The sequence below is a fragment of the Lagopus leucura genome, unplaced genomic scaffold (genome assembly GCF_019238085.1).
Source record: "Lagopus leucura isolate 7727_CA_CO unplaced genomic scaffold, USGS_WTPT01 Super-Scaffold_100096, whole genome shotgun sequence".
NCBI classification, from domain to species: Eukaryota; Metazoa; Chordata; class Aves; order Galliformes; family Phasianidae; genus Lagopus; species Lagopus leucura.
The window spans coordinates 125,784-139,931 of record NW_024962322.1 but is presented as its reverse complement, the minus strand read 5'-3'; the positions used below and the strand labels follow the sequence as shown (position 1 = coordinate 139,931).

The 14,148-nt window shown below is 44.2% G+C and overlaps 1 protein-coding gene across 8 annotated transcripts in view; it reads left to right on the top strand.

The window, feature by feature from the left end:
* The window catches only part of DTNB (dystrobrevin beta), a 140,453-nt gene that overhangs the window by 3,690 nt on the left and 122,615 nt on the right, over positions 1–14,148 (top strand). For all 8 annotated transcript variants that reach the window (XR_006181676.1, XR_006181675.1, XM_042887630.1 and 5 more), the window contains exons 3-5: positions 6,708–6,775; positions 11,104–11,184; positions 12,929–13,142. Coding sequence is in view for 6 of the 8 variants with exons in the window: in XM_042887630.1 (XP_042743564.1) it covers positions 6,709–6,775; positions 11,104–11,184; positions 12,929–13,142 (362 nt within the window). In the remaining 2 variants the exon portion in view is untranslated. The remainder of the gene's footprint in view (positions 1–6,707; positions 6,776–11,103; positions 11,185–12,928; positions 13,143–14,148) is intronic.

Here is a 14,148-nt window from a genome sequence, read left to right as displayed (position 1 = left end):
GCGTCCCTGATGTATCAACTGGTGCCATTCCTTTACAGCTTACTTGTCTTCTATGACTTTGAGAACATCAGCTGCAGAGCTTCTCTGTCGCTCTGTGTCACTGCCTTTCCCTGCTCTGGCATTGCCTCAACAGATCCTGAGGGCACAGATTTGTTGCTGTTCCAGGCAGTGCACAAGTAGTTACAGTGCAGGCACTGAAACACTGCTGTGCTGAAGTGTTGTAGTCATCCAGGTAGACTGGAGATGTACCTGAGTGTAGATGGAGTGGGGCAGTGGGCCTGTCTTAGCACTGCTTTTGGTTCCAAACTGCTTGATTGCCCATTAACTGAAGGGAAAGATACTATATCTTATCTGTGTGCTTTGTGCTCAGTCTTCTTTAGAAGTAGCTCCTGATCCACTGTATTCAAGTAAAATTAACAAACACACACAGGGGAAAGAGTGATCTCTGAAAGAGTGGTCAGGCACTGGAGTGGGCTGCTCAGGAAGGTGGTGGAGTCACCGAGCCTGGAGGTGTTCAAGGAGCATTTGGACGTTGTGTTGAGGGACATGGTTTAGTGAGAGCAATTGGTGATGGGTGGATGGTTGGACAGGATGATCTTGTAGGTCGTTTCCACCTTTTCCAACCTTGGTGATTCTCTGATTCTGCTTTTCTCAACTGCTATCCCTTATGGCTTGTGAAGATCTTAAGCAAGCACTTGAGCTTTGTTAGGGATCCGTAGTACCAGAAGGTGTGTGTGGTTCTTCATGGATGCTCTGTTCATTGATGTAGATATTGAGGTAACATCTCAAAGTGTTCTTAATATTTCCATGCACCATTATTTATGCGTTAATGAATTCCATTCAGGGTTGGGAACTGAGTTTGATATTGTGGTTGAACTAGAAGAATGATCAGAAGTGTGTAAAATATGCTTTAAAGAAGGTGTTGGGGGTCTGTTAGCGTGAGTGGCTGTTCTTTTTCTCTCCTTGAGTTTCCATTGAATGGTTTGGGTTGGAAGGGGCCTTAAACCTGTTAAATACGTGCCCCTGAAATAACTTCTAGAGCTCTTCTTTTTTTCCTGGTAAGATGTATGGTGAAGTAAAGAATCATAGTATGAATCATAGAACAGCCTGGGTTGCAAAGGCCCACAGTGCTCATCCAGTTCCAACCCCCTGCTGTGTGCAGGTCACCAACCAGCAGCCCAGGCTGCCCAGAGCCACATCCAGCCTGGCCTTGAATGCCTGCAGGAATGGGGCATCCACAGCCTCCTTGGGCAACCTGTGCCCAGCTTTTAGTGGAGGACTTCCAGTGGAGGACTTTTGATCTCTTACACGCATTCGTGTTTGACTGCTGAGAGGGAGATCAGAGTTTGAACCATATGAGAATGGGAAGTGAAGAGAGGAGCAAGGAAGTGGGACAGCAGCATTATCACGTTTAAGATAAGACTTTAAGATCCAGAGCCACATCCAATTTAATACTTTTAAGATAAAATAAACTGTTGAAAATCACTGACATCGAATGAAAATGGGAACCGTGGAAGTTTAGAAGCTGAAAGAAATGAACATGAGGATGCTAAGCAAACTTAAATTTAATCTTTCATAAATGAACTTGTATTTGTGTTCTGGGTAGCTGATGGGGCTGAAGCATTTGGTCATAAACAGTGCCTGATAGTGGTTATCAGATCTTCAAGTTATCAGAGCTTCCTTTGGAGGGTGTCTCACAGGTGGAATTGCAAAATAAAAACAAATGGAGTATTTAAAAACCAACCCCAAAACAAGGGGAAAAAAGCAACGCATCCCTTCAATAGCTCAGAAGCTGATTTATTTAGTCCCTAAATTAAAGTAATTAGAAAGCAGTGAGGCAACAGCTGAAGTTGCAGATACGGAACCAGGATGACAGCATTTCAGGCTGTGATTTATAACGTGGCAGGAGATGCCCGTGGTGATGCTTGGGGAAGAACAGATGGTGTGATTTGGGACGGTGGCCGTGGTTGGGTCGGGAGCAAGGGCTGTGGCATTAGCTGGAGTTGGCTCCATGGTCAGGCTTCTCCCACTGATAGAATCATAGAATGGCCTGGGTTGCAAAGGATCACAATGCTCATCCAGTTCCAACCCCCTGCTGTGTGCAGGTCACCAACCAGCAGCCCAGGCTGCCCAGAGCCACATCCAGCCTGGCCTTGAATGCCTGCAGGGATGGGACATCCATAGAAAAGGCAATGCCATTTGTCTGGGCCGTTACCTACAGCTGATGAGCTCCAAGAAGAGCGAAACCTTGTAATATAGGTCCTGTAGTATTGGCCTGATGAGGTCCTTCTGTGCTTGAGCTGTGAGTGATCAAGAAGCACTGTGGTGCCATCAGTGGCTGAGCCCATTGCAGCACATCTAGGGGAGGAAAGCATTCTGGCTGTACCTTTTATTATGTCATTAGTTTTTTATCCAACCAGGCTTAAATAATGCTTGTATGTACTGTGGGCATGGGAGAGAATTTTCAAAGGTAAGGAAAAAGGGAGAAATGTGAAGAGCTGAATTATCCCATAGAATGTGGGAATGCTCCTTCCATCGCAGTATAAAATATAGCTTATATATATATGTATATAAAGTAAAAATAATTGTCACTGTTGTATCTCTTAGCATGCCTGAGCATGCTTGACTTTAAGATATGTAGAGCACAGTCAGCATCAATACCTCTGCTGGCTTCTCTGCTAGGTGGAAGGTGAACTCTTTGACAGCAATGTATTCATCTTACTGATCTCATATCTGCCTCCTTGAACAAAGTTACTGCATCTTGACATAAAACAGAGCTGTACTGTGTTGAACCAGCACCATTCTTACGCTAAAGTCAGCACTGCTCTGCTGCTGCAGGGAGAATATCCTCTAGTTCATTGAGTTGGACTTGAATAGAGCACCTGCATGGCAAGAACCAATATGAAGACCAAAACGTGTAGAACGTCTTTGAGCTTGCAGCTTTCCATGCAGAGCAGAATCCTTGGAACTCTGGGAGCTGCCCAGCCAGAAGGATTGGCTGCAGATTCAGCTGCATTTGATCGTAAAAGCCTTTAAGGAAAAAAATGCATTGGATTGAACCTCATAGAATCCTTAAGGTTGGAAGGGATCTCTGGAGGCCATCTAGTCTAACTTCCTCGTCGTCCTTTTTGCTAAGTGAAGCAGGAGCTATCATAATGCAAGTGTCCCCTCCAGATTGCTACAGGTAACAGAGCAGCTTGTTGAGGAGGAAATGCCAATGGAAGCCGTCCAGGATTTACTGTCCCATCACCATCACCTAGCAGGGTGGGTTATGTTGTCATACTGCTTTTCTGCTTTAAGGGAAAAGGGAACGTTCTGCAAGAACAGTTAAAGCGGGTGCTCGTCCTGCAGCACATCTGGGTGTGAAATTCAGATCTTTATCACCTTTTAGGTTTTCCATGATGTTTAAAAGGCTGATGGCAGTGTAGGTGGTTTGTGTCCAAGCACGTTTCTGCAAACGCTGACATTTCAGCCTTGGGTTGAATTGAGTGTTATTTAAACTCATGAAATTAAGGCCTGTGTTGCTCTTTGTTCACCCATACTGTAAGTTCTGAAAACTTGCTGGTCTCACTTAGCACCTGAAGCCATTTGCAGACCTCCAATTTCCTTTCTGTTTCGTTTGTGTCTTCAGTATTTACTGTGGCCAGGACTTCTGTGTCTTTTTAGTAGCAAGAGGAAAAAATGAAACAGGTTTGTTTTATACCATAGGATACAGATCTTTAATTGGGAAAGCATTGGGGAAGGGAAAGCAACACAGAACCAGACTAAATATGTTGTCTCACTGCAAAGCACACATCAGTATAGAGCAGAGATAAGAAAATGATCTCTGTACTGTACGAGTGAGGTTACATTCTTGGGCATAAGTGAAATACAGCAGAGGGGTTAGAAATCAGCTCCTGGTGGTCCTTAGCAGGTTTCCTAGTCATACAGAGGAGCCGAATCGAAGACGGGACTCAGTGCTTCAGTTTTAACCCAGGCTTTTAAAGTGAAATTCAGCTTTTCAGGATAACGCGCTTAAAAATGTTCTTAATGTGTGATCTGCAACATTTGCAGTGTTTTGGCTTCTAGCTTTATGCAGATAGCAAGAAGCATTGCCTGTTTCTCAGTCAGTCATTGGTTTTCAAGAGATTGAAGTATCTTTCCTCTGCTTGCAAGTGAGGCTTTGCTGTAAGTCCCTTCTAGGGACCCGGCTGTTTGTGGTTCTGCTGAGGCTCACAGGTCCTTCTGTACCTCTTTGTTCCAGCTTTACAAACAGGGTTTGTTGGTTGTTTTTTATTTTGGTGAGCAAGTGCAGGAGATGTAGCACTGAGGAACATTTTTAAGTGAACATGCTGGGCATGGGTTGACCATTGGACTTGATGATCTTGGAGGTCTTTTCCAACTTGTTTGGTTCAGTGGTTGCTGACCTCTTCACCTGCTGAATGTTTCAAGTGTTATGCTCCCTTGTGAAAGACAGAAGATTATTTCTTCTTATTCATTATAGAAAATCATTCAGGTTGGAAAAGACCTCTAAGATCCCCAAGTCCAACCCATCCCACCATGCCCACTGCCACATCCCCACGGTTCAGGAACACCTCCAGGTTTGGTGACCCCACCACCTCCCTGAGCAGCTGTGCCACTGCAGCACTGCTCTTTTGGAGAAGAAGTGTTTCCTAATAACGAACCTGAACCTTCCCTGGCACAAGGTCCTGAGTTTTGATTGATCAGGCTGCATTCATGTGTCTCTGCTCTTATAGTGTGGAGAGGCTGGCTTGCGTACTCAGATCTCAGTTCAAGAGTGCCACTGAGCAGATGGATCACTCGTTGCTTGCACAGAGTACAAAGAGTAGTGGTAGATGCCCTAGAAGCCTGTACTGTGGTCAGCCTCAGCCTACTGGCTGTGAATTCTGTGATAGTGTTCTATAGCACTGGTAGATGAACGGCCTCTAGAAATCTCAAATCCTGGTACAAGCAAAATGATGAAGCCTCTATAGGGGAAGGGGCTGATGTCAGGGTGATATAATGACTTTAAATGTTCTGCATTGCAGCTTTAGGTTGGATGTCAGGGTTCTTTACAGAGAGAGTGGTGAGGTGCTGGAACAGCTGCCCAGAGAGGCTGTGGATGCCCCGTCCATCCCTGGAGGTGTTCAAGGCCAGGTTGGATGGGGCCCTGGGCAGCCTGGGCTGCTATGAAATGGGGAGGTTGGTGGCCCTGCCTGCAGCTGAGTGGTTGGAGCTTCATGATCCTTGAGGTCCCTTCCAACCCAGACCATTCTGTGATGCAGCTGTGACATGAGGACCGGTCCCAGCACTGCAGGAAACTGCAGATGGGAGCAGGTTGTTAGGAGGTGGGAGGAGGGGCATGCACTCAAAGCCCAAGGCCAGCAGTTGTCATGTCAACCTGGTGGGTCTCAATGTTGCAGAAAATGCAGTGGTATCGTGCATTGTGTCTTGATAAAATGGTGTCTATTAAAGCTATTTAGAAGACCGAGTAATTAACCCAACCCATGGGGTCCATCTGTTGTGGAATTTAGAGAGGTGCTGGCATTTGAAATAAAGCTGCTGGCTGGTAGAGCAACTGGCATTCTTCAAGATGGCATGCCTACAGAGATAAAGGGAATGTTAGCACTGAAAAATAGCTCCTAAGCTTGGGGCAGCGTTTGAGGATAGCAAGAAGGACGTTGGTTCCAAGTCTGTGATTGTGTGAAGTAGGAAACAAAGTGTATTTCCAGATACAACCATGCAGTTATTTTCGTTTTATGAACTGCTCAGTTTAAAGGTCTTGGTGGCTTCCAGGATGAATGCATGTTGGGTTCTTTATCAGAGAATAATTAACAGAGAGTGGAGGACTGCTGAGGGATGCTGTTAATCAGAGCACATGTTAAGTGCCAAGACACAGCTTCTTTTTCTTGGGTGACATTTAAGCCTAATGAAATCTGTCTTGCCATTGTGCTGCGTGACGATGAGCCGGCCAGCTCCCTTGGAGTTGGTTTCTGATGAAGTGTAGAATGATTGTTAGGCATTTTCTTGTTGTTTTGTTGTTTGTTGGTTGGTTTCATTGTTTAAGTCGTTTAAAAAACATGTTTAATTAGTTGGTGAATAACAACAGAATAATATAACTTTACACTGATGTTGAATTTAGTTGCTTATTGTTGTGCTGCGGTCAATGGAGATTGAGTAGTTGTCCATTGAGACTCCCTTATGAAGTAAGCTATAGAAAGCACTGCATTGTCCTGTGGCTCCTTAGCTCAGGATATGAGTCCCACTATTTCTATGCCACTTCTTTCATTGTTTCCCGAAGACAAAAAGGGGCAGTTTGTTTCAAAGTGGGGTGATATTCTTACACCTTTTGTTTCAAGACAACTCCTTGCTGCACCCCAACATCGTGCTTGTAAGGATCTCTGAGTTTTACAAACATAAGCTTAGAAACTAAAATGTCAGAATTACTGTTTCCTATAGTATCACAGCTTGAAGAGGCATTGCACTGTCTCTGCTATGGAATGCTGTAGATATGAGGAAATGCCTGTTTTTCTCTACTCTTAATCACAAAATATCCCAAATTGGGAAGGGACCCATAAGGTTCATCGAGTCCAACTCTTGGCTCTTCTTTTCATTTTCCAAATCTAACCAAACTATTTTGGTTGATGAATATAATGATATTGTTCACGTTAAGTTGCTCTTGTAACAGGAATTCTGGCGCAAACACTCATTGCCATTTTTGTCTTCAGAATGATTGAGGAGAGTGGGAAGAGGAGGAGGACAATGGCGGAGAAGAGACAGCTGTTCATGGAAATGAGTAAGTAGGAGACTGGAAGGTAACATCATTTATTCTTTACACAGAGCTTTGTTTTTAGGATTTCACCCAATCATTTACATCTGGTTTCCCCAAGACCATTGCCTGAGCTGGTGAAAGGCATCCTGGGTGCTGGTCAGGAGGAGAGTGCAGGAGATGGGTAACAGTGCCTGAGGAGCCGTGCAGTGCTACACTTCTACACTTTGCCAAGCTCCTTTTAAAAGGAGCATTCATGTTTCCCATATATTGGGACTTCTGAAGTTTGTAGACAGCTTGTAAAATAAATTAAGTCGGAAAGGGCGTATTTCACCTTAAGGTGCATCGTGATGCCCAAAGAGAGCCTGTAATTGTTAGTATAAATCAAGTGCCTGTCTGGAGGTAATCTCATTTAAAGAATGACACATGGCCTTTTAAAAAGATGTGAGCAGTTAGAAGTAAAAGATTGTGTGTGTCTTTGTGTGTGTTTGCATGTCTTTATGTTACTTTTCTTTCCTACTAAAACACAGGACTGAATGAAACTCCTTGCATTTGGCTGGCACATCCTATAATCCAGAATTTAGGTTGGTGAATGCCTTTCTTAAACAGATAATATACCAGTGCTACTGTTTTGCTGGAGGATTTCCAGAGCATCATTCTGAGTGTGGTTATAAGCATCTTGTCATTTCAAGAACGGTTTTGTTCCTGGCCGATTTATAACTGCTCCCTTTCATGTGAGAGCTGTCTGGGTTGTATTCCTCCCTGCCCTCCAGCTTGGTTTATGTCTGAGGTTACAGTGAGATCCCTTTCTGTGTGCTCAGCACGTGGCACATGCCAACACCTGCACTCTCCAGCCTACACACCTCATCTCTTTCTGTGCCTCTGCTCTGCTTAAGCAAAGGTGGTTGCACTGGCACATGAAATCCCAAATTGAACCTCATTGGGATCTTGTGAAATGACAGTAGTGCTTCTCCATTAGAAGAGCTTTGTCTGATATATCAGAGTACTGCACGTGTCTTGTATCTCCAGTAATCACCTGGTGATCATTTGGGGCAGCTAGGCTTCTACAGGTAACTGGCATCTCATCAGTAACTGTGTGCAGCCATACAGTTTCTCTTCAATATTAATTTGATGAAGATTCTCAGAGTCACTTAATTCCTGCTTTGGTGCTCTAATTACCTTGCATATTGGTGATACCTTTAAAGCTACTTTAGCAAAAGATTTCTTCTGAAGCACGCATGGTTGATTATAGTGTTGTCTTCAAAGAGGTCTGCTGGCAGTGTTTGAATCTGCCACCCAAGGCAAGGGGAGCAGGAATCTACTTGCTTGTTTTTAGTTTTGGCTAAATTGCTAAAAAATACTTGCAATTCCTCTAATTATCTAACAGAATAGATAATTCTTCCATCATCTGTTTATAGAAGGTGTTCTGTTGGGTTTTGCAGCTGTGGTTCATGGTGGTTTTTTTTCAGTGGAAGTACAGGTGTGTGGACTCCTTGAGCTGCTTTTCTCTCGAAGGCACTCTAACTTGTTGGTTGGCAGATTGAAGGTGTTCATCTGTCTCGAGAAAGACAGCATGTTTCCTTGTGAAGATGAATGCAGAGGTGTTCTTTCTAGGAGATCTTCATTCATGGATGTTCACTGGCATTTAGAAGATTCCTCTTAGGAGGCAGAAGTAGATTTTATGACTTTCATCCACACTGAACACACCACCCGAGGGTGTATTTGTAGATTTTGTATTATTTGTGGAGCTAGCAAGAAATCTGTGTAAGCTGTTCTAATTTCCTGACCTGCAGAATATATAAAGTCATGGAATCATTCAGGTTGGAGAAGACCACCCGGTCCAACCCCAGCCCACCCCACCATGCCCACTGCCCACATCCCTCACTGCCACATCCCCATGTTCCTTGAACACCTCCAGGGACGCTGACCCCACCACCTCCCTGAGCAATTGTTTGAGTTGGAAGGGACCTTTAAAGGCCATTTGTTCCAACTCCCCTGCAGTGAACAGGGACACTTAGGGCTTGATTGGGTGCTAAGAGCCCCGTTATAGGATGGCCTGGGTTGCAAAGGCCCACAGTGATCATCCAGTTCCAACCCCCTGCTGTGTGCAGGGTCACCAACCAGCAGCCCAGGCTGCCCAGAGCCACATCCAGCCTGGCCTTGAATGCCTGCAGGGATGGGGCATCCACAGCCTCCTTGGGCAACCTGTGCCAGTGCCTCACCACCCTCTGGGGGAAAAACTTCCTCCTAAGATCCAACCTAAACCTGCCCTGTCTCAGTTTAAAACCATTCCCCCTTGTCTTATCACTGTCCAGCCTGACCTTGGGTTTCTGCAGGGGCATCCACCACCTCTTTGATGCAGTGCTTCACCACACTTAACATAAGAAAAGCTTTTTCCCTGTATCGATGCAAAATATCTCCTCCTTATTTGGGAACCATTTCTCATTGTCTATCACAAGGGACCCTGCTAAAGAGGTCTAAAAATGAAGTGCAGTGGCTGGTCCTTGGCTAGCCATACAAAAGGTTCTGATTGACAAAGTTTGAGAAGACTTATCATCTGTTCGAATTGTTTTTCATGTGTTGGAAGGTAGACCTAAACACTCTAATGGAGAATTTTGAAAGAATATTGCATAAAAAGCACAGAATGAGTTATTTTAGTCTAGCCTTGGATCTGAATACTTCAGCTTACATTATTTGTCCAGCTCATAAATCATTGAAGGGCTTGGATTGGAAGGGACTTCAAGGATCACCTAGTTCCAACCTCCTGCCACAGGTAGGGTTGCCAACTGTTAAATCAGATACTTAATCTGAGATAAGTTTTCTGAAGATGGTACTGAAAAATAACATAGGAATGCTTGCTGTGCCACACTGCCCAGCCGTATGCTGCCCAGGTTGGCTCATCTGGTGCCACTCCTGGGTGAGCTTTGGGGAGCTTCTCATTGAGGTAGAGGTCAGTGCTCTCACTGCTCTTAGGAAATGCTTTTCACCTCATGTTCTCTGGTTTCAAGACAGCCTACAGGTCTGTGTCAGTCTTAGCAGGTGACGGCATTATATTTGCAAATCTCTTACAAAACACCCAAAAGACAAAAAGACCAAACCGATCTGCCCGTCTCCTGTACTGATCAAATAAGGTGGCTTTTGAAATTTGCAGTTGTGAGTTGGTGAGCGTGGACTCAAAGGTTTGCAGATTGGTTTCTGAATTCGGAATGCTGCAGGAGGAAAAAAAGTTATCACCTTTGAGCATGACCCCGATACAGCAGCCACGTACCTTCTTCAGGAGGATGTGGGTTTGTTGCTTTTGGGGTTGTTTTTTGGTGTGTGTGCTTTTTTAGAGGTCTGCATTCTTTGAGTCGGTTTTCCCTGTTCCTCAGTCCAGTCTTCATGGAGGCAGTGATGTTGCCTGTCTGAAAGATTGCATAGATGTTACTTTTGTGCACTCCTGTGAGAACATGGGAGGTGCAGGATCCATGTGCAGCCACTGCTGTGCAGCCAGATTGTTCACACTCCTCCTTAGAACTCCACTGATTACAGGGCGTACACTGATCACAGCCACAAGTGCTGTTGAAATGTGAGCCAGTTCAGACATTTCTGTTTATGATTAATGAAATTTGCAAGGCCTGGACCAGTTGTTGGCTTCTTCCAGATCTGAAATGATCGATACCAGACTTAAGAGCAGTGTCATTTATCATTCCCACATCATTATCATCTCATCCGATCAGCCCAGGAGATGCTCAGATCTGTTTGGCCTTTGGCAGAGGATTAATACAAGTTTCAGGGATTGCCCAGGTTTGTAATGTTCAAAGTAATTGCGGTGCTGGCAGGAGCTGGTGGATGTGATGCAGACGGGTGACAGATAACAGCGTTTACATGATGTGGGATTGGCTGAAGGTACAATAAAAGTTTTAAGCATCTTAAAGTGGGAGATGTTGGTGAGGTTGGGGTTCTCTCCTCTGTACATTTTCTTCTGCTTTTTACCTGGTGTAGATCTGCTTGGGAGAAGGAAAGTGTGCTTCCGGGGGGGGAATGGTGGGGGTGGCAATGCAGACTGTGGTAGGAGCATCACCCTCCTTTTTTTCTGTCTTTTGTGCACCCACCACCCAACAGCAGCGAGCTCCTCTTTGTGCACACTTGCAACTCAATCCAGTTCTTGTTTCCATTTTGGGATTTCAGAGTTCTCATGTCAGTCTGACGCTTCCATCAGTTTGTAATACACTGCTCCCATTTCCTCATCTTGGTCATTGTCCCGTAACAGGGATGATGCGTGTGAAGAACCAGTCAGCATCACTTGTAAAGTAAACAAATAAGCTGAGTGTCGTAGGGGCAAGAAAAAACACAAACTTCTTTTTTATTCACAGGAGCCCAGAACTTTGATGTCATCAGACTTTCAACGTATCGGACAGCCTGCAAGCTGCGCTTTGTGCAGAAGCGATGTAACCGTAAGTTGTAATCACTCTTTGTCAATTTCTCATGCAAATATTCTACCCATGTGAATTTGAAATAAAGCAGGAATAATCAACAATAATAAACAATACTTAAAATTAAGGATCATTAAAGAGGCAGTGATTTTTGACCGGTATTTATAGTGTCTTCAGTTTTAGTTTCTAATGCTTAAAGGAAAACCTAAAGTACCTGGGCCAGACTGACATACTTCAGTGCAGCCAGCCCCGGACTGTTTTGTCTCCTTTCCACCATGGTGGAACAGAAGCCAGCAGACAGCTGATGCAGCTGTGAGCTTGGTGGTGATTACCAGCGCAGAGGTGTCTGCATTTCACAGAATCACAGAATTACAGGGGTTGGAAGGGACCTCCAGAGATCATCGAGTCCAACCCCCTGCCAAAGCAGGTTCCCTACAGCAGGTCACACAGGTAGGCATCCAGGCAGGTCTTGAACATCTCCAGAGAAGGAGACTTCACAACCTCCCTGGGCAGCCTGTTCCAGTGGAACACCATCATGGCATATATATAGCAACCACAGAGAGCACTTGAAGTTTATGCCACGCTACTCACTGTATGTTTTCTTATTCTCTTCCATTGCCTTCCATGTTAAATAGTTCACCAAAGTAAGGATGAACCCAAGGGTTCTGTTTCCTTTATTAAACTGGACCAAACAAAATGCTTGGTAGACTATTGAAGCAGCTGCCTCCTACCAGTGATGAAACTGGTGTGGGAGAGAACAGGAGAGCAGCTGAGGAGTCCTGCAGATGTGTGCAGATGCAAACTGCAGCTCCACACATTCTTCATGCCTTAGGAAAAGTGGTATGCTTTTCCTAAACGAAAAACACTAACCATGCTTTTGAATTAAAAAGGTCTCTTAATCAGTAGCAAGGTATCAAGATCTGCTAATTATAGTGCCATACACACTTGGGGCCTAACTCACTGGTGCCATACATATGCCTTGAGTAACCTTTCATTTCCATATATGCATAAACCAGAGTGCTCTTGTGATCTTTGTCTGCACCAGGTGGTGATCCAGGGTGTGTGTTTGGTGTGAATTGGTGGTTTGGACCAATGGATTCCTGCTGGTCCTCAGATGTCCTACCCACTGCCCTGCATGCTTTTCAAACACTGAAACATTGTCAAACATTGTTTAATGCTGTTCTACAGATCACTTAGTGTGGTTATGGCACATTTTCACTGCGTTGTTAACAGTTAGATACCTGAACAGCTACAGTGGGATAATTTAGGGACAGCTTTGGAGTTCAAGGCGTATGTTTATGAAGTATTTTTCTCTTGGCACCAGCTGGAAGCAGTCACAGTTTAACTGGAACATCAAGTTCCTTTTCTAGCACTGAGCTTTTAGTTAGTACAGGGATGTTCAACATTACAAACTGGTTACTGTAGTGGATATTGAATGTGGCTGATGTCTTTCTCAGAAGAAAATACATAATTTGGCTACAGCACTAGGTGATGGTGGAGGAGCACGTTTCTCCTTTATGTGGCTTTGCCCTCCTTTGAGGGGCAGAATAAAAGGCCCATGGGGACTCAGGGCACTGCTGTTGCTTTCGAGTATCTGGTGTGAGCTGAGTATGAGTATCAAGACTCCGTTTCTCACTTTGAAGATGAGTAAGTAGTGGTTGACTCCAAAATAAAAACTAGTGTCATATTCGGATGTAATGCCTTAGAAGTGAGATTGTGTGCATTACAGAATAGAAGTTAATGTTTTTTTCCCCTTTATTTTTAGTTCATCTTGTTGATATCTGGAATATGATTGAAGCCTTCCGAGATAATGGCCTTAACACTTTGGATCATAACACAGAGATCAACGTGTCTCGACTAGAAACAATCATTTCATCCATCTACTACCAGCTCAACAAACGCCTTCCTTCTACTCACCAAATCAGCGTAGAGCAATCCATCAGCCTTCTCCTCAACTTCATGATAGCAGCGTATGACAGGCTAGTAACTCTTCTAGCTGTACTCCTGAACTACTTTTCTCTTTCAGTTAGGTGAATGCTGCCAGCAACTGCATGAGTCTCTGGCAAAGTGTCTGCATGCTATTTCTCATTTTGTGGAATTGTGTGTTGCACAAACACTTCATATCATGGTAGTGCCTGCAGAGATTTACAGTTCTACACTGCCACAGCAGCAAAGCTTTTTGTTAAAAATTGCTTTCTTGAGGAAGGTGAGCGAGTGCCTTCTGGAAATTGCAGCCTGCTGTGAGCTGCGTGTCTGAACTGTTCTGCAGGCTGTGGTAGGACATAATGTTAAACTCGTGATGCTGTAGCAATGTTTTGTACCAATGTAGCAAAGTGAAAGGTTTTTTTGTTGACTCTTGATCAACGAGACCGTTTTATAAGGCTGCCTTGTTTCAACGTTCAGCTCGGATCGTATTATAACACACTGTGACCACATAAAGTCTAATTCTTATTTGTTGACTGGGAGAAGTTTGTTTTCCTGTTCAGAATACTGCCAGGCACTCCCTTGGGTCCAGCTTTAATAAGTTTCCCTCACAGCCTCTTTCATCAGGGGTTAATCTGCTGATCTCAAGTAAAGTTACCTCTGGGTTCTCTGAGTAGTAAATGGAAATCTTTCTCTGTTGTTAATGAGTTCTTTTTTCTTATCTTTCTCACAGTCAGTTGTTATCTGTTTTGTTTCTTCTGCTTTTGCCTTCTCTCTGAGCAGCAGAAAACTGCTTGTGGCCAGGATGTTGACACAGAGATGAAGGAGTTTTACCTACAGCAGCCGGGACCACTATGCCAAATAGTTGTTGTGCCTGTAATGTCCAAGTTTTAATCATTCTTAATTCCTCTTCTTAAGGTCACCAAAGAGCAGCTAGAATTATCCTCCCCAAAGGTCCAGAACAATCCCAGTCTCACTCAGGACAGTTAAAAACAGTGCAGAGCTTATAGTGGCAATACTGCTATGACATCAGAATCAAACCTTTATATTTTTCTGTTTAAT